The sequence below is a fragment of the Panicum virgatum genome, chromosome 8N, assembly GCF_016808335.1.
Source record: "Panicum virgatum strain AP13 chromosome 8N, P.virgatum_v5, whole genome shotgun sequence".
NCBI classification, from domain to species: Eukaryota; Viridiplantae; Streptophyta; class Magnoliopsida; order Poales; family Poaceae; genus Panicum; species Panicum virgatum.
In genome coordinates this window covers 19,524,430-19,543,848 of record NC_053152.1, presented here as the reverse complement: position 1 = coordinate 19,543,848, position 19,419 = coordinate 19,524,430, and the positions used below count along the sequence as shown (strand labels likewise).

The 19,419-nt window shown below is 41.3% G+C and overlaps 1 protein-coding gene across 1 annotated transcript; it reads left to right on the top strand.

Moving 5' to 3' along the window:
* The first annotated feature begins 779 nt into the window (after window positions 1-779).
* LOC120684869 (putative disease resistance protein RGA1) lies at window positions 780-5,085 on the top strand. The gene is made up of 2 exons (XM_039966734.1): window positions 780-1,784; window positions 5,023-5,085. The coding sequence occupies exons 1-2, from the start codon at window positions 891-893 to the stop codon at window positions 5,083-5,085; spliced, it is 957 nt and encodes a 318-aa protein (XP_039822668.1). The 5' UTR covers window positions 780-890.
* Window positions 5,086-19,419: the final 14,334 nt, after the last annotated feature.

Genomic DNA, 19,419 nt, shown 5'->3' with positions numbered 1-19,419 from the left:
AGCTGAAAGAGATTGAAATTGGCAATATTGGCCAGGTAATTAATATTGTTTTTAAAGACATACAGTGGACAGCTAGGATAGGAAATAATCTTATTACATGCACAATCTTATGATCGGCTCCTATCTTTCCTGTAGAAGGATTTTTTTCTCAACAATACTCATCCCTCAATGATTCAAGACATATTGATTGATAGAAAGAAAGCTCAACTCTAAAACTGATATTGATTATATATGGCATATTGATCTATAGGAAGATAGCTCAACTCTATTATAGTGTATACTATCTATATAAATTTGGCGAAAAACTAATCCACGCATGAGACAACAACATGCAATTAGTTTCTTTTAGATACTAAATGATTTGGCGAAAAAACTACACTGACATGTCAACAATTATTGTGTAATATATGTTCTAGATTACTTCGTGTGTGGTAAAAAAAAGCTGAAATTTGTGTGCTATTTAAACATTATTTCATTTATTGCAAAATATATTATGTTTTATTATCCATTTTCATCAAACATTGACCTCCACAATAATTTGAATTACAAATTTCAAAGAAATTGTTAGTCGCAATGTTAACCTTGAAAATTATTTCAGTTACTTAAACAACTAACAGTATTAATCGAATTGGCTAGTTTATTCACAAACAAACTGAAATCTTGCAGCTTCCTGAGGTTTCCAGAATGACAGTGAGCAATAACAAGATAGAGATGAGCACAGAATCAAAGGATATCACTTGTCAACACCAAAATATTAATTTGAGCTCAGACCCTAGTTGCAATGAGCTGGAATATGTTGATGCACTTGAAACATCATTGGATATAATAGATGAAATAATTGTAGGGAGGACAGAAGAAAAGAGAAAACAATTGATTCATTGCTTGAGGCCATGTCACAAAAGATCACCATCCTTCCTATACATGGTATTGGAGGCATTGGCAAGACAACTTTTGCAAGATTGATTTACAATGATCCAAAGTTAAAATGTTATTCTCATGTATGGGTTTATGTGTCCCAGAGATTTGACTTGAATAAAATTTGTGAGTCTATAGTTTCACAGCTTTCAAGGAAAGAGGTGCAGGCTAATGAAGGACAGATGACACATTGTAGCCTCACGGAACTACTTTCTGGTAAGAAGATTTTGATTGTTTTAGATGACCTATGGGAGGATAATCAGTTCCAGCTGCAGGAGTTGAAGGATATACTATATCATGATCACAGCAACATAATTATTTTTGTAACAACACACAGTAAACATGTTGCAGAGAGAATATGTACTAACCTTAACCCATACAAGATATTGCCCTTAACAAATGACATGTGTTGGGATATAATAAAACAAATAAGTGGTTTTGAAGATAGAGATGACAAAGAACAGTTGAAGGGTATAGGATTCGAGATCGCCAAGAAGTGTGGTGGTGTGCCTTTAGCAGCTAAATCTCTTGGCTTCACTTTGCGGTCAATGAATTTTGATCAATGGATGAAAGTTAAAGACAGTGATATCTGGAATGAACTTGTTTCAAAGGATTTATCTTTGCCAAATCATGTTCTTGCATCTTTGAAGTTAAGTTATAGCTATATGCCTCATCACTTGAAGTCATGCTTTACCTACTGTGCAACCTATCCAAAAGGTCACAAGATAGTTAAAAATGATCTTATTTACCAATGGATTTCTATGGATTTCGTCAAGCCAACAAAATTACTCTCGAATATGCAGCAATATGAAAAGTATATTATGCAGCTCCTAGGACTGTCTTTTTTTCAACAACCAGTGTCACCTAAGGTGCGTTATTTCAGCATACAAGTACTACATTTAAATTTTTCTTACTTTTCCTTCAATCAATTGAAAAGAGACATACATATTGTAAGATTTGATAAAGCATGCTGACAAAATACATAGGACACTAGATTACGATGGTGAAGAGCCAATATTTTGAACAAATACTATCTATAATCATAGACAAATACTGGGGTGTCAACATTAAATTTATTAGTTTGTAGAATTGGTGGTTGGATGTTTATGTTTTTTTTGAGGATTTCTAGAATTTACCTCTTTTCTAGCGTGTCTTGTGAGGATTAATGTGTTGGCTTAAGGAGTTTTCAAATTTTTTGTTGAATTGATGGTTGGTTGTTTATATTTTGTTTTGTGAGGATTTCTAGGATTTACCTCTTTTGCTAGCTATCATGTCTTGTGAGGATAAATGTGGAGGCTTAAGAAGGAGTTTTCAATTTTTTTGTAAAACAATGTACAAACACAGATGCTTAGATACATGAATGCATACACCTAAAATATATGTACGCAATACCACCCCTATGAGCACTTTTGAGAGATTGGACAGACAGGTCTTGAGATTGACAAGTCACCATATGCTCTTGGTGTTTGACGGGCATGTCACCTACAATTGAATGAATAGCGTTGTTAACTTATAGAATATTTTTTGGAAAATACAAGGGCTCAGCTCATGCTGAGTGGAGGTCTCAAAACCTGATAGGTAGGTTGTATCGTAATGAACCTAATAACAATCTAAGTTATGCTCCGTTCACACGAGTCTTTAATTGTAATAATAAGATTATTTCTTTTCTTAAGGGAAAAAGTCCATAGTACTCCCCTCAAGAATCATCAAAGTCATGATAAGCCCCTAAACTATGTCATTTGGTCCAATTTACCCCTTAATAAGATTAATATTTTTTTATTTATCCATGCACAGGCAAAGTCTTGAGTTAAAATTTTACAAGATGATAGCGGAAATAATAACAAATTTTAGAAAAATATGTCAAAATTTTTTCATCATTATTTTAATACACTAAGATATTTAATAATAAATTAACCCTTATGATATAAAATTATAGAAAAAATAATGGCGGAAATTCATAATATATTTTTTGGACATACATTGTGATGACCACTACAACTTTGCAAAATTGTAAATTAAGATTCCACTTGTATGTGGAGAAATAAAAAAATTGTATTGGAAAAAGTCCATTTTACCTCCCTCAATTATTGTAAAAGTGAGCTTTTCCTCCCTCAACTACAAAACTAGATACTGTTCCTCCCTCACCTCTTAAAACTGGACACATGACCTCCCTCACGGTTTTTCTCGGTGATTTTTCTATTTTTTTATGTTTATTTTAGCTGGATCTTTGAAAAATTGTGGTAAATCACAGAAAAATCATAAAATGGAAACCTATTTTTATTGGACTTCACATGAGTAGATCTATATAGTGAACATATGATATGATATAATTTAGTACAAAGTTTTTGCTATACCTTTAGATATATACTTTTCTATAATTAATTCATAGCTACAGTTATGTGGTCCAATTATGGTGAAATTTTTATGGTAGGCTAATAATTACATGCTTGAGCTGTAGTAAAAATTTTGTGCTCATTGGATCATGTATGCCTGAGTTATAGATTTGTCTAGTTTTATCTATAGATTTATCTAGGTTTATCTACATAAATCTATAACTCAGTCATACATGATCTAATGAGCATGAAATTTTTGTTGGACTCTATGGCAGAACCGTCTAAATTAAACCAGTTTAAGTGCACTAACCATCATCTTTAGAATTAATCAGGTCCATTGCACTTAAAATGGTATAATCTTGACAATCTATCGTGTAATTCCCGATTCAGCTACTGTAATCAAGGATCGAAACATACACCGGAAGTCTTGCACGAAGATGAGCACAGATGATACAAGCATAGAGGGATTCTGAAATTTAATTTACAACACAGAGTTTTACAAATAAGATTGAAACATAAGTTAACTGAGTTCAACACGCAGCGGAAATTAAACAGGAGTTTAAATTTAAAATGCAATAGCTAAACAAATGACAATACAAGGTAAGCTTCACATCTTGCCCATCGATGTGTTGCCAACCTGCCCAAGCTTCAAGGAGAAGATGGGACCCACTCGATGGTCCAACCAAGAGGAAGAGGATGACCAGTTCAAGGCATAAATTCCTCAAAGTCAGCAGGAACATAACCGGCTCAAAGGGTTGCGACCACAACCCTGAGTATACTAATACTCGCAAGACTTACCCGAATATGAACTACACTTAGCCGACTCCTAAACATGTAAGGCTTTTGCTGCTGGGTTTGTTTTGCCAAAAAGTGACTAAAATATATCCTTACTTTCAATATCTTAGCCATTATTAGAGTTACAACTATTATTCTCTAGATTTGCAATGTAAGTAACCAATCAATGTGGAAAAACAATTGATTAAGCAACAACTATCATGTATGAGCACAATTCATCCTTCGTTCCAATTATTTCTTTTACTATGTGACATAGTGACCAAAGTTCTCTTATCCCAGAAGTATGGCGAATCAATTCGATTTACATCCTTGCAAGGGAAACCTAATCACACGACACGTGTGTGCCACGCCGGGCCACACGTGGCAACTGTTACCATGATCACCCCGACCCTTGAATCATGCCTACCAAAACCCGAGTGAGGAGCCCCACATGGCGAACCCGAGCAAACCCAGCGAACTCGAGGGTGACTACAACCCCTGTCATCATTCCAATCCCAGAGTAGAAAGTCATAGTTCAAAAAGTCATTGTGAATCAGGTGCATTAGTTTACCAATTTCGACTATCTTCTACTCCCAGCATGGACTAGTACTGTTTAAACTTGACCAACAATGCCAACAATAGTACGGTCCTCAATTTACATGGACGGTGTCATTTTCCAAACAACAACATAAGTACCAACCACAAACTCCCCGTCCGGTCTCCAGTTATTACAAGTGAAGCAACTCAAGCACTTGCCATTAGTAACAAGGTCCTATATCTCGCGAGTGATAGAAAATCACTCAACTTTTACCAAATTTCTAATTAGCAATGTATTTCTAATGACCTATGCATACTAGTAAGGACTCAAAGGTATCTAGGGAGAAAATATGCATACTAAGTTTTTAGGCTACACCTAGAATGTAAATATACAAATACATAACAAAATAAGACATTGCGAAGTTCTCGAGTTAACGGTTATGCTCCGGGGCTTGCCTTGTAGGTCAGCGGGGTTAGCGACTTCTTCCAGAGCTTGCTCGACTGCTTCTTCTTGCTGCTCTCCTGACTGCTGTTCCAGGACCGGCTCAGCAATCAACTCGTAGGCTATTTCGTTTGTTGCATCTACACGAATAAAAATGATGCAATGCAAGTATTAGAACAGTGGTGCAATGATATGATGCATGAGTGCCCATGATGCAATGCAATGTAATTAAAAAGAGATGACTGGCAGACATTCACTGATTAACCAAAGCAACAAAACAAACAAGCTTAAAAAAGAAAATGGTTTGGTGCTGATGTGTGGGTTCAGATTTCACACTCATTTTAGCCTGAATTGTTTTCTTCAAAAAGCATTACTAAACTTACTTAGAAAAGCCAAGCAATGCTATAAAGTAAGAAGGATTAACTAGAGACTTCTTTCAATTAACAAGCAAGCATAAGCAACTTATATTAAAACAACCAACACTCTGGTCCTAAAAGGGTTAAAACAATTTACACAGGAATAACACATTTTGTTGAAATTACCCAAGCATAAAAGAATTAATTAGCAACAATTTAAAAAGATAAATATATAGCTAGGAACTAAACAAATGCAAAAACTTAACTTGCAGACATGATCTAGTAACAAAAGCTTACCAGCATGATATGTTATTGATAAAGCATGCAACAAAATTTTCCAACATTTATTGATAACACAAAGTATTTATTTTAGGTTTAGCAAGACAAATTAAACAATTAAAGGTCAAACATGCACATAGCTTCTGCACATGAAACTTTTACAGAGAACTACACATGCCAAGAGTAAGCTATTGCATAAATTTTATGATTTTTGGACAAGCAGATGTGCAGAAATTAAATAAAAGCTTAAGTATTTCCTGCAGTTTTTGTGCTGGTCATAAGTTCTGACCCTACGTCAGAAGTGTCGGGCTTCTTCCGACAAGAGGTGCTCAGCCTGCCTGATTTAACCATGATGGAAGTTTCGACAAAGTGTCGGAAGTTCCAACAATTGTTGGAAGTGTCGGGTTTCTTCTGACAAGGGGTGCTAATACGGCCGGCTTTAATTGTGTCGCAAGGTCCGACAAGCACTGGTTCTGCACAGCAACGTACGCCATGAGGAGCGGTGGCGCGCGCGGCATGGCTGTTCCCACCAGCGGGAGGCTGACCGGTGGGGCGGCAGGCTTGCCCGCGGCCAGGGCCCGCCGTGTGGGGCCACACAAAAGCGGGCCGAGACGGGTGTGTGCTGGTGGCGGGCTGGCCATGGCAGTGAGGCCTTGTCACAGTGGCGGCGGTGCCGGAAAGGAAGGAGAAAAGGACTGGGAAGTAAGAGGGGACTGCGGGGAAGCTCACCGCGGCAAGAATCGGGTGGAGGATGGCCGGAAGGTTGATCTCGATGGGCGGCTGGGCTCCAGCGAAAGCGAGCCACTCCAGCCGGCCAGAAATCGGTCGATTTACAATGGAGAAGGTCTTAGCTGGCTGGGGAAATGATGGCCGGAGGTGCCGGACAAGGTGGGGAGGCTCTTGCCCCGCGGAATCGAAGTGGGGCTATGGCCGGGAAGCGCGGTACGGGCGGCGGCTCTGCTCCTGCTCGGCTCGACCCCACCTGAAGGAGGAAGAAAGCAGAGGGAGAACGGAAAAAATGGGATGCTGGGGAGAGGATAAGGGCGTGCTCGCAGAGAATGAGGATCTCTGGGCCGGCTGACGCGTGGTGGCCACCGAAACTATACCGGGTCGCCGGCATGGGCATGCTATGGGAGCAGGTGAAATAGGGGAGGGAGGTTCAAATGATTTTGACCCGCTAAAACATAAAATTTTGCACTACAACTTGAATTTCGGCCAAAACGAAAGTTGTAGAGGAAGAAAAGATCTAAAACATTGATGTTGGACAAAAGTTGATTTGACTTTTGGATTTGGGAGAAAATCGGGATTAACGCTCAGCTATGATTGAAATGCACTTAAGCATACAAGTTAACATTAATGACAAAGCTTAGGCTATAACTAGCGACTAATGTGCGTGATTAACACCTAGGGTGTTGCAGACTCCACATAAGTAGATTTACACAGTGAATATGGTATGCTTTAGTATAAAGTTTTTGTTGTACTTTTGGATTTATGATTTTTTATAATTAATTCATAGCTACAGTTCTGTGGTCCCATTATGGTGAATTTTTTATGGTGGGATAATCATTGCATACTTGAGATGTCATAAAAACTTTGTGCTCATTGGATTATGTATGGCTGAGTTATAGATTTGTTTACATAAACCTAGATAAATCTATAGATAAACCTAGACAAATCTATAACTCAGGCATATATGGTCCAATGAGCACGAAATTTTAACTAAAGCTCAAACTTGTAATTATTAGCCCACCATAAAAATTTACCATAATTCGACCACGAAACTTTAGCTGTGAATTAATTAAAGAAAAGTATATAAATAAAACTACAACAAAAATTTTGTACTAAATTATACCATATCATATGTTTACTCAATAGATCTACTCATGTGGAGTTCAACAAGTCATTTTATAATTTTTTGCGATTTACGATGATTTTTTAAAGATTCAGCCAAAATAAACATAAAAGAAAAATAGAAAAACTGCCGAGCGAAAACAGCCATGGAGGTCGTGTGTCCAGTTTTGAAGAGGAAGCAACTATGTCCAGTTTTGTAGTCGAGTGATGGAAAAGATGGCTTTGGCGATAGTTGAGGGAGGTAAAATGGACCTTTTACAATTGTATTAGGACATAATTTAGGGCCCAATTTGAACCAAGAGATAGTTAAGGGTGTTATTCGGACTATGGCCATACTTGAGAGGAGTAATTTGATTTTTTTCCTATAATGGGAAAAGTCAGTGTATGACTCGCTAGGAAAAAAAATTGTGGATTTGTATTGGTATAGTCATGGGCTTTTGATGTATATCATGTTGTTATATAATTTAAGTTGAGTTGAGAAATCCTAATACTTGCTAGGATGTACTTTTCATGCAGACTTTTGAAACCTACTATAATCAGGCTATGTTTTTCACCATGCACGATCTGGTGCATGACTTGGCAATTTCACTGCTTGGCAATCAAATTCTAGATCAAAGCAAACAAGGCAATACTAGGGGAAGCAGCTGCCAATATGCATTGCTCAGGGATTGTAGCAGGCCACTAGAGTTATGCTTGACTTCACGTGCAAGGTTAATAGCACTGCGTTTTCTTGAAGGTTACAGAAGCAAATTAAGTGGTGCTGCATTTGCACCTGCTAGGTCCTTGCGAATATTGGATTTAAGTGACTGCTTCATACAGAGGTTGCCAAATTCCATTGGCCAACTGAAGCAGTGGAGATATCTTAATGCTCCAAAGATCCGGGATAAAATTGTTCCAGAATGCATCACGAAGCTCACGAATTTGATTTATCTAAATCTCCATGGATCTAATATTACCTCCCTGCCAAAGTCAATTGGAGTACTAGAAAGGTTAGTGCATCTTGATTTATCAAACTGTCGAGAAATAAATAAATTGCCAGTCTCATTCAGGAATCTAGAAAAACTGGTGCATCTGGATTTGTCATGTTGCGGCAGAATTTTAGGTGTAATAGAATCCTTGCAGAGCTTGAGCCGATTGGAGCATTTGAACTTATCATGTTGTGAAATGATTGGAGACCTGACAGGGGCAATGAGTGGCCTCACAGGACTGCAATATTTGAATTTATCATGGGTCCCTTGTGTTGGATTACAACAAGTCTTGGTCAATCTCACTAAACTCAGGTATTTAAATTTAGAAGGTAGCCTGGACAACGGATTAGATGAAGCTATGTTTGGCAGTCTACTAGAGAGTGTCGGTACCCTATCCAATTTAGAGTACCTTAATTTAGGTTACAGTCTTCATCTGTGTACCATACCTGAAAGCATTGGGAAGCTAAGAAAGCTAAATACACTAGACCTCTCGTATTGCGGAAATCTACAGAGGCTGCCAGGTAGCATATCTGCAATTCATAGTCTGATATTTCTACATGTAACTGATTGCTCGAAGTTAGATAAGTCCACTCTACCTAAGAACACAAGTCGTTCAGCCTTGCTACCATATTTTGTGGTCCATGCTGGTGATGGTGAATCTAGCAGCAATCTTTCTGAGCTTGAGGATAAACATATCCAGCTTCCTTGGAGATAAGCAGGCTTGAGAACGCGAAGTCTGCAGAAGAGGCAAAGAGAATAAAACTTGCGGAAAAGCAGAGTATTGAAAAGCTAGGATTGGCATGGACTAGGGATGCTAAGAGATTTGCAGATGATGAGGAAGTTTTATCAGAACTGGTGCCACCAGACACGATAGTAACATTAACACTACAAGGATATAGTAGTATTAGCTCTCCATCCTGGATGATGAGTATTGCTACCTATCTACCTCGCCTGAAATATGTCACCCTGCGGGACTTGCCCAGTTGCACCGTCCTACCACCACTTGGTCAGTTACAAAACCTCGAGCGGCTGAAGATTGATGGAATGGGCAGCATTAGGAAGATTGATGGGGGCTTTTACGGGGGCAGAAGAGCATTTCCTCGACTTGATTACTTTCCCCTATCCCATATGGATTGCCTGGAAGAGTGGAGCGTGACATGCTCCAGTGATGAGGATGCTTTGAATGAGCTCGCGTTCCCAAAACTTGACTGCTGAGTATAGATCTCTGCCCCTTGTTGAGGTTCAAAGCGTGTTCGCCTCCAGGTTGGCACGTGATCATAGATAGAAGTGACCAAGCACTATTGTCGTCATTGGAGAACAGAGGCCACGTGGGTGTTTCCTCCTGTGCTGCCACCAAACATCTTTCCGTGGAATGCTGTGAGGTGCCTCTGCATCAGTGGATGTTGCTGTGCCACCTTCCCCGCCTTGCACAGTTAGAAATTACTGACTGCAGTGATCTGACATGCGGCTCAACAGATTTGCTACAATGTATCTCCTCCCTCGAGAGACTACTTGTGGAGGAAGATTGCAAGAACGGAACTGTGGCGCTTCCGGAGAGGTTAGGAGACCTCACCTCTCTTACGGAACTAAGCTTACTCAGTTGCAAAGGCATCAAAACTCTACCAGAGAGCATACAACATCTCACATGCCTCCGACATCTCAAAATTAATGGCTGTCCCGAACTTGTGGCGCTGCCAGAGAGGTTAGGAGACCTCACGTCTCTCGTGTATCTCATGTTACGCGATTGCGATGGCATCAAGAGCCTACCAGAGAGCATCCAACAACTCACACGCCTCCAACTGCTAGAAATTAATGGCTGTCCCGAACTAGTTCAGTGGTGCATATTAGAGGAGAATAAGATGAAGCTCGCTCACATCAAAGATATAGTACGTGCCCTGCCATTCTATATTTCAATCAGAGGAGAATGCTCTTTATTTGCAATGGCTATTCTTTTTTGCCATCATATATAGCATATATCGGATCTATTGTCAATTACCTATCTTAGAGGTTTGTCAGTCTTGCAGTAATGTACATATTATCATAAATTTTCCTTCCTTTTTCTCAAGAGGAAAGGTATTCCAGTTTTTTTACAGACAAAAATGAAAACATATAACGGTAGACTGATTTACAAATGAAAAACATACGCTTTCTAGTTCATAAAGACTAGTCTATCAACCCGTGCTCCCGACCGGTTAATTAGAATTAATATAAATTAAGATTAATAATTATAATTATCTATCTAACATCCTTTTTCTATTAAATATTCTAACGCATACTCTAAATATATATTTATCATTATCTAGTTACAATAGATTTTATTTTGCATGGCACCTCCATATGTATTCGATACATATTTAGTTGAAATATTAGTTTGTGAATTGGTACTATTATCTCTTCTATAATATATGGTGACATATATCGTGGGTAGTATTTTTATATAAACAATAATATAAATAATATACTGATAATGATAGAAATAGTAATTTAGAATTTATATTGGTGCCCTTTAATATTTCATTGTAATTCTATAATTTAAATTCAGATTTAGGAGTAATTTAACTTGTAACAATAATGACATAATTGGATAATTTATATATAAATTTAGGGTGTATTTGTTTTATTTTATAATGGCATAGGTGGGTAATTTATACAAAGATTAGAGGTTACTTTAGATTTTTTATAATGGTAGAGGTGGGTAATTTAGATATATGTTTAGGGGGTTACTTTAGTCTATTTTCATAATGCCAGAGGTCGGTAATTTATTAGAAAGGATAACAGATCCGATAGTTATTATAATTAGAGTTGTTGCATTGATGGCCGGATGTTTCTGATTTTTTTGAGAATTTATAGGAATTCTCTATTTTTTAGAGTGTCCACGTAGAATTCTAGGTGGCTTCATGTGGAGGCTCCAAAGAGCCCCCAATTAATAATAGTAAGATTGACTTATCAGCCAATTTCAACGCCTAGTAAATGCAAAGCTTTAGCAATTACAACACAAAAGGAAATCGCAAAAGCTTTCTTATCTATTTATTTTCTCAAATGCAAATTTGCTTTTCAGGAATTAGATGGCATTATGGCAACAGGTTAGAGATCAGCCACAGGTTTGTGATCAGGCATCCGTATCGACGGTATGTGACGGGCCGGGAACAAAAACTAAAGGTATGTTGCATGACAGTTTCTGCAAATTGGTGTCGCCGGATTTGGACCAGCTCGTCCACAATCATGATGAGGCTTAGGTGCTCCGATGAGGACGATGGAAGATTTAGAGGACATGACCAGGGATGTAGATGGCATTGATACGAGCCAACCAACACGTCTGATGTCAGTAGAATATGGATTTTCTAAGGCGCAAGATGACGGCAGTAAATATGAACGCGAGGCTTCAAAGCAATGGAGGTAAAAAAAAATTCCTAATATTTAAGTGCCATGTGTGCCTGCTCATTTGTTACTTTTCATCGACGTAGTTCCTTGCTTCTCCTTATGCAGAGAAGTGCTAAAGCTGTCAAGAGATTTTGAATCGTTAACGGCAAAGGATGAAAAGAGCGGTGCAAGTGAGGTTGGCCATGATGACAACACACTAGAGGATCTGCCACTGATAGCGCTGCAATTCAGCCTGGGAAGCTGGATCGGCTCTACTACTACGCCAGGAACCAGCAGATCAACCCAGAGGCGACGCAAGCCTGCAGCCGAGCTGATCCGTCGTAAGGGTGGCACGGCGAGACCACGCCACGGGACCCTGCTGGCTGCACCTCAGACGCCGCCTGTCGCTGGTCCATCCACCAGTGATATGGGTGTCTTCGGATCATCTGCTGCTACACACCTCACCAGTCTACAGTGCCTAGCGCTGCCACCCACCACTCCTCGTTCCATGTACACCTTCATGGCCACCACTCGTCCGCACCTGCACCTGCCGTCGACGGCAAGGACAAAGGACGAAAACGAAGCAGATGGAGAAGGGATCGAACGTTCTTTCTAATAAGTTGCTACATGCATAATGCCAACTCGTCGAGTAGTTATCAAACGAGCTTGATACAAGGTTCATATATATATATAAAATGTGTAACATGTAACAGTGGGATGAAAACAAAAGCTACGAGTAACTGCACATATCAATTAAATAATCTGGTTCCCGGAAGTAAAACTACTATTGTAAAATGCTACACTTTGCATTTTTTTAAGCCTTGTATGTTCGCCTAAAATGAGCGGTGCCAAACCTGGAAATGGGCTTTGTCGTCACAAACGTCTGACTCGTGCTGACCAATTCTGGCTTGCCAACAGTAAGAGAACTGGTTGCGTTGTGGGTTCACTGAACTTTCGGTAGTAGGCAAGAAGACAATAATTCAGTCGGAAAATATTTGCAGCCATATCATCAGAGACCGGGGATAACAAAGAAAAGGAGCTGTGGGAATCCCCTAGTTATGAGTCTGGGTTAGTATATACACATACACTACATGGAACAAAACCTAATCGTTAATCTAGACAATGCTTACAGAGCATCATTTAACGTCCTCTATGGACTATGGCTACTTGCTGAACTGATGAACAACCTAAAATAAGCCATCCAAATTGAATTTTGCTGTGTGTTGGCATATAGTTATCCCGTATCCATCCACACACTACTAGAAAACATGCCAAAGGTCCACTCCAAAAGTACCGGTATGAAGATGAACCGGTACCTATGCTGCTAGGTACCGGTTCATCTTCATACCGGTACTTTTGGGGTGGATGGAACCTATATGGATAAGCCTTAGGTACTGGTTGGTAATATCAACCGTTACCTAAGGTTCTCCATAGCTACTAGGTGGTAACTTTTACATTAGTACTGGATGGTACCACCAATCGATACCTTAAGAGCCTTAGGTACCAGTTGGTGTTACCAACCGGTACCTTAGGCTCATTCATGGGTTACTTCAAAAGAAAAATATCTATCTTCCCATCAGAAGTGATGTGTAGGTGAGATGGTAAGAAATATACACACGAGGCAAGAGATGCTGAGTTCGAATCCTGACCAACCTTTTTTGCCAAAAATATAGCTTTAGGCACCGGTTCTTTTACCCGGTGCTGATGACCGAGACTTTTCCAATAGTGACACACCTGTACCTAAGGCTCTTACTAACTGGTGCCCATGGGATTTTTTCCAATAGTGACAATTGGATGGGTACCCTCTCAATTTCTTATCTGGTTCCTCTACTTGTGAGTTCGTATATTATCTTCATTCCTACAAAAATTATTTGTAGGGGCGGACTTCGCATCCGTCCCTAGTTTTGGCTGCTAAAAATGCTATTTTTAGAGGCGAATAACACACCCACCTCTAAAAATGATTTTTAGGAACAGGTCATGGCCAGAAAACAAAAAAATTTAAAAATCCAAAAAATTGCAAAATAAAAAAGAAAAAAATATTCCAGTCAACTGGCCACCACCACAAGATTTGTAGTGTTGAGGTACCATTTTTTTAGAGCATGTGTTTCTTTGTTACTTAGCATGAGACTTACAATACTTTGCAAGAATGCAAAATCATTTTCTAACTCCATTCCAGGGATCTGCGGCTGGACTAGACTTTTCCCAAAATATCCCGAATACTTGAGCTATGCCAAGGTAGATTCTTTCTTGAGCACTGATTTTGCTTCCAACAGCTAAAGCACATAGAACCCTTTTCTTTCGATCGATCTCATATTGGTTTCTAGAATACTGAAAATTCCAAAACTATTACCCTTGACAATAGGACAGGCGTAGGCTTACTCGCATGCATACTATATATCTTTAGAACCCTTTTCTAAGTATGTTCTTTGTGATAGTCCAAATACCCCTTTTCTTTTATCCCATTGAATTTCCATTCCTACAGCGAATGGGTCTTCACCGAGATTTTCCTTATCAAAACTAGAGGTCATAATAACATTCTTCTTTGAACTTTACGGGAAAGGTATTTCCCATTTTTGAACTTTGCATATTTGCAATTTGGCATCTTGCATTTACCTTTACTTAGAACCCAAAACTTTTCTTTGTTGTCACAAAATTTTACATACCACTGTTCTATGATCTGATTTCATCAGGTGGTAGCCTAATGTTTTTTTCTTTCCACAACAAAAACCATTTGGTTATGTCATGTATATACATTCTCGTACAAATCTCCGTTGGGAGATATTGCTCCAACATCTATCTGATGCAATTCTAAAAGTGGTATGCCACCAGTGTCATTATGATTCTAAAAGAATTCTTTCATGAGACTATATAAAATATCTCGTTATAACTTATCCTTTTCTTTGCATAAAGATTTTTTTCACAAGTCGCGCTTGGCGACTTTCCATATTCCTTCTGGAGTCATATTTTAATGAGTTAAATACACCAGCGGCCCTCGAACTTGTCTCCAGGTGCCACTTAGGTCCACGAACTCGCAAAATCGAAATCTGGCACCCTGAACTTGTTAAGTTGTGCCACTTAGGTCCATACCCCTTCAAGGGGCATGAATATATGCAAAAATGCCCTTAAGTTTTATCATCTTCACTTCCATGCGCCCTCCGCCGCTTCCTCCCCTGCGCCATCTCCTTCCCTGCGCCCTCCGCCGCGCTCTCCGCCTCCTAGCTCCCTCCGCCGCCCCTACCCCTCCCTGCTCCCTCTGCCGCCCCCTCCCCCTCACTGCTCCGGTGGCTCCACCACCGAGCGCGTGTGCCGGCCCCGCCGACTCGGCTCCTCCGCTCGATGCCGCGATGCGCCAAGGACGGGGCGGATCCAGGCGGCGGAAAGGAGTCACGGTGGAGGCCATGGCATGGCGGAGGTGGCGGCGGCGCGCCGCCCCCTCCTCCCTCCCTCCTCCTCCTCCCTCCGCCGCACCGAGCTCGTCCCATCTCCCTCCTCGCGCGCGCTATTCCACAACCCGCACGCGGCCGCGAGCCCCGCGGGGGCTTCGGCCCGCCTCGCCGCCACCTCGGCCTCGTTCCCGTTCGCGGCGCCTGCGGCGCAGCTCCGAGCAAATCTGGGTGGCGGGGGAGGACCGATGGCGAGCAGGGCCGGCGCGAGGTCCTCCCTCCTCAGATGCGGCTTCCTCCGCCTCCCTCCTCCGGCACGACTTCCTTCGAGCAGCGACGACAAGCAGCGGCGGAACCCCGAGCCCACTCTCTCACCGGTGCTCCTGCCTCCCTCCTCCCTCCTACTCCTTGCCGGAGCTCGAGCGGATCTGGGCATCCCCCCGCCTCCTCGCCGGAGCACGCGCGGGCCGCCATGCCCGCCGCGCCCGCCCGCTCGCCGCGCTCGCCGCGCCCGCCTCACCCGCCATGCCCGCCGCGTTCGCTATGCGCGACGTGGGCGCCACGCCCGCCATGCCCGCCGTGCCGGCCCGCTCGCCGTGCCCCGGCACCAGCAACAGCGGCGGCCTCGCCTGCCATGCCCACTGTGGCCGCCGCGTTCACTGTGCGCGCCACGGCCGCCCCGCACGCGGAGGACAGGGGCTGCGGGACCTGCTCGGCGCCGGAGAGCTCGAGACCGGGGTCACGACCGGCGGCGGAGGTGGGGGCTGCGACGGAGAGGCACGGTGCGACGGCTGGCAGCGGAGGTGCGGCCCGCGGTGGAGGTGCAACCGCCGGTGGAGATGAAAGCCCAGCGCTCCTCGTCCTCCTTCTCGTCCTCCTCCTCGTCCTCCTCCTCCTCCGGCACTCCTCGGAGGACGCCGCGGAGGCCGCGAACTCTAGGGGGCAGCGAGCGCAGAGTCGCGGGCTCTAGGGGTGGCGGCGAGCGAGTCCGCGAGCTCCAAGGGCGGCGGCGAGCGCGGAGTCCGCGAGATCCAGGGGCGGTAGTCACGAGCTACAAGGGGGCGGCGGCGGCGGCGGCCGCGAGCTCCAAGGCGGCGGCGCACTGGCGGAGGAAGCAGGGGAGGCGAAAAATGGGGGGAGAGAAAGAGATAGAATGGGAGGGGGAGGGGGTGAATGTAGAAGATAGCAACTTTGGAGGAGTTTTCTGCATATATTCATGCCACGTGGCGCCATATCAAGGGGTATGGACCTAAGTGGCACAACTTAACAAGTTCAAGGTGCAAGATTTTGATTTTGCGAGTTCGTGGACCTAAATGGCACCTGGGGACAAGTTCGAGGGCCGCTGGTGTATTTAACTCTATTTTAATCTTGTAGACTCATTATAGACTATTATCTTGGCTCCATTAGGAACTTATTTTGTGTTCCAAATAATTTTGAAATTTCAAGGTCTCGTGACATCTTCCATGGCTTCTTGCCACTTAGATGAATGAGCGCCTCTCATGACTTCTCCAAATGAGGTGGAATCACCTTCATTTGTACTTCTTTACTTACGTACATTTCTTATCCTTTAACAATAGATAGCTAGACATATTGTTTTCTATATGGGGTTGTTGTTGCTCTACTTTACCAAAAAGCAATTGGTACTACAGAGTCTTGAGTAACAAGAGCTTGCTTGACTTTATTTTCTTTTGAATAGTTAACGATGGGTGTTGAACTACCTCAACATCTGTCGTCACCTCAACTTCTACTGTTCATACAATGCCAAAAACATATGTTGAGACAATTGTTATGCTTGAATCATAGAAGTGGACATACGATCCCACTTCTCTTCAAACCTTAGTTCTCGACATACTTTACTCCGCCGGATTATCTCATCTATTGTAAAGATAGAATATCTTCAAGTATTTGTTTGGGTTTAGTCTTTACAAGCCTTACAGGGTGCTTTAAGCACCATCTTTTTATTTTCAGTTGCTTTGAGGCTCAACTATCTTTTTTTCTATTGGAGCTGAAAAACTCTAGGAATTTTGCTAATTTTATGGTTGGGGTATCAATGTTATGACCTTCCCTTTTCAGTCATATTCTTGTTTAATAGATCATTCTTGCTAACTTTGAGGGCAATTTCTTTCTAAATCTTAGTCTTTCTTATCTTTCTCCCCCTTGAAATATGGCACAAACTTTGCATCCATAATTTCGAAACTATTTTTAACACTTGTGAACGAGGAACCTTTCATTACTTGGTTTATTCACATGATCAAGTCATGCAAAATAATGGGAGTTCCATTTCCTCGTTCTGTTTCATATGCTCATCAGAGTTTTCAGATTGCTATACTTTTGCAAGTCATGATTGGAATCTTGACTTTTGGTTTGTATACAACTTTCTTTTTTTCCTTTGACTCTTTCTAAGTCACTGTCCAACATAAATCTATTGAAGTTCTTGGGTATTGCTGGGATAGTTTAAAGGCTCCCCTAGACCTCTCATCTTTTCTGTGATACTCAAGTAGCACATGAGTTATCACAAACATCCCCTGCCATGCAGGATATGAATGGCACAAGCACCAAAATCTTTTTTAACATTTGGTATTAAACTTTAAATGCATCGGTTAACAATCAATACATTAATTTCAAAAATAAATCCAAAAACTTTGCTAACACACATGTTGAATTCAACGTTGGTCAAATTGAACATGCATATTACTCATTTGAACCATTATCTTTATCCTTACTATTGAAGGATAAGAAATCATTTGACAGTGATAAAACTTTAGTCACAATGACTAAAACATGCATATATACTTTCTTTTCTGATTAAATCTTCCCGCTTATTCCAATTTAATCAGAAAATTTAACAAATTACAATATCATGAAAAGCTTTCGAAGGAGTTACGTCTTTTTTTCTTATCAACCAAAGGTCATAATGACCCAACCTCTTTTCTTTCTTAACCTTAACAATGCAGCTGAGTAAGCTAAAAACCTTATCTGTAGCGTTGGTCGAAATTAACTTTTGTCTGCTGATTTCTCTCTACTAGAAAGAATTGTATATCTTAGTTTAATTTTGGTCAAAATTAAAACATACATTTTTCTGGTACTTTCAATTCTATAGCACCTTTGGGCAGAAATAGAACTAATGACTAGAATAAAATTATAATATTGCCATCATCAATTTTGGTCAGAAAATGATTTTCTTTAAGAGCAAACTAATGCCCAACTTGACATTTAAAATGGCAAAATAATACTAAAAAGTCAACTTTGATTTAAAACAGCGGAAGATTTCTGAAGCTTAAACATTAAATGTGACTTTTACCCACAGGAAAAACTCATCTTATCTTTCTTCATTACAGCGGGAAACTTTTCTTTCTTTCAGAAGCATTTTTTTATCTTTCTCTATTCCCTAGAAATTGATCACTTTGATGCAAAATTTGTCAGAGATTTAATTTTTAACTTGAACTCATAAAATTATAGTATTGTTATCATCAATGTTGGTCAAAAAAATAACAATACTATAGTTTAACTTTAAACAAAAAACTTTCTGCTCCTCTACTTAAATTTTTCCATTAGTTCCAATTTAAATAGAGGATGAAACTTTTACTTTGTAGCGGAAACAATACAAACATTGATTCAGAAGCAATAAATCACTGTACTCACTAAACAATTTTCATGTTGGTTCATATTGATTAGAGAATCAAAACTGTACAAATTCATCAAAAATTGTCTCTGAAAATGAGAAAAACTTAACCCAAAAGTTCACTATTGTCTTTGCTTTCAGCCCAATGGTCGAAAAAACTGGGCTTGGAGCGCTCAGCTCGGCCTGCTTCGGTCCCGCACGGCGCTCCCGCCGCGCCCAGGCCGCAACCTAGGCCTAGGTTGGGATTTTGGCCTGTGCTCGATCCCTCCTGGGCCAAGATCTGGCCCTTTAGCTGCTGGCCGCCCTTGACTTTCATGGTCAAAACCCGTCGGCCGCCACCCCAAACCCTAAATCCATTTTCCTTTCTTCCCTTTCTTTCTCAGACCCGAGCAGCGGCAAAGCCGGTGAAGGCCGGAGGAGCTGGCTGGTGCCGCCGTCGGTGGCCTCACGCCGCCACGTCACCCAGTTTGGTCGCCACGTCAATCAGGCCTGGAACTTCTTTTCCTTTTCTTTCTCCTCTTTCTTCCTCTTGCTGCAAGCGGCAGGGGTGGCCGGCACTGCTACTCACCGGAGGTGATGGCGGCTCCGACGTGGGCCCT

Bases quoted from the DNA above. Each gene is read 5' to 3' on its own strand.
- LOC120684869 (XM_039966734.1), top strand. From the start codon at position 891: ATGTCACAAAAGATCACCATCCTTCCTATACATGGTATTGGAGGCATT. The intron at 1,785-5,022 runs GTGCGTTATTTC...CTTGCCTTGTAG, and splicing joins AACAACCAGTGTCACCTAAG to GTCAGCGGGGTTAGCGACTT.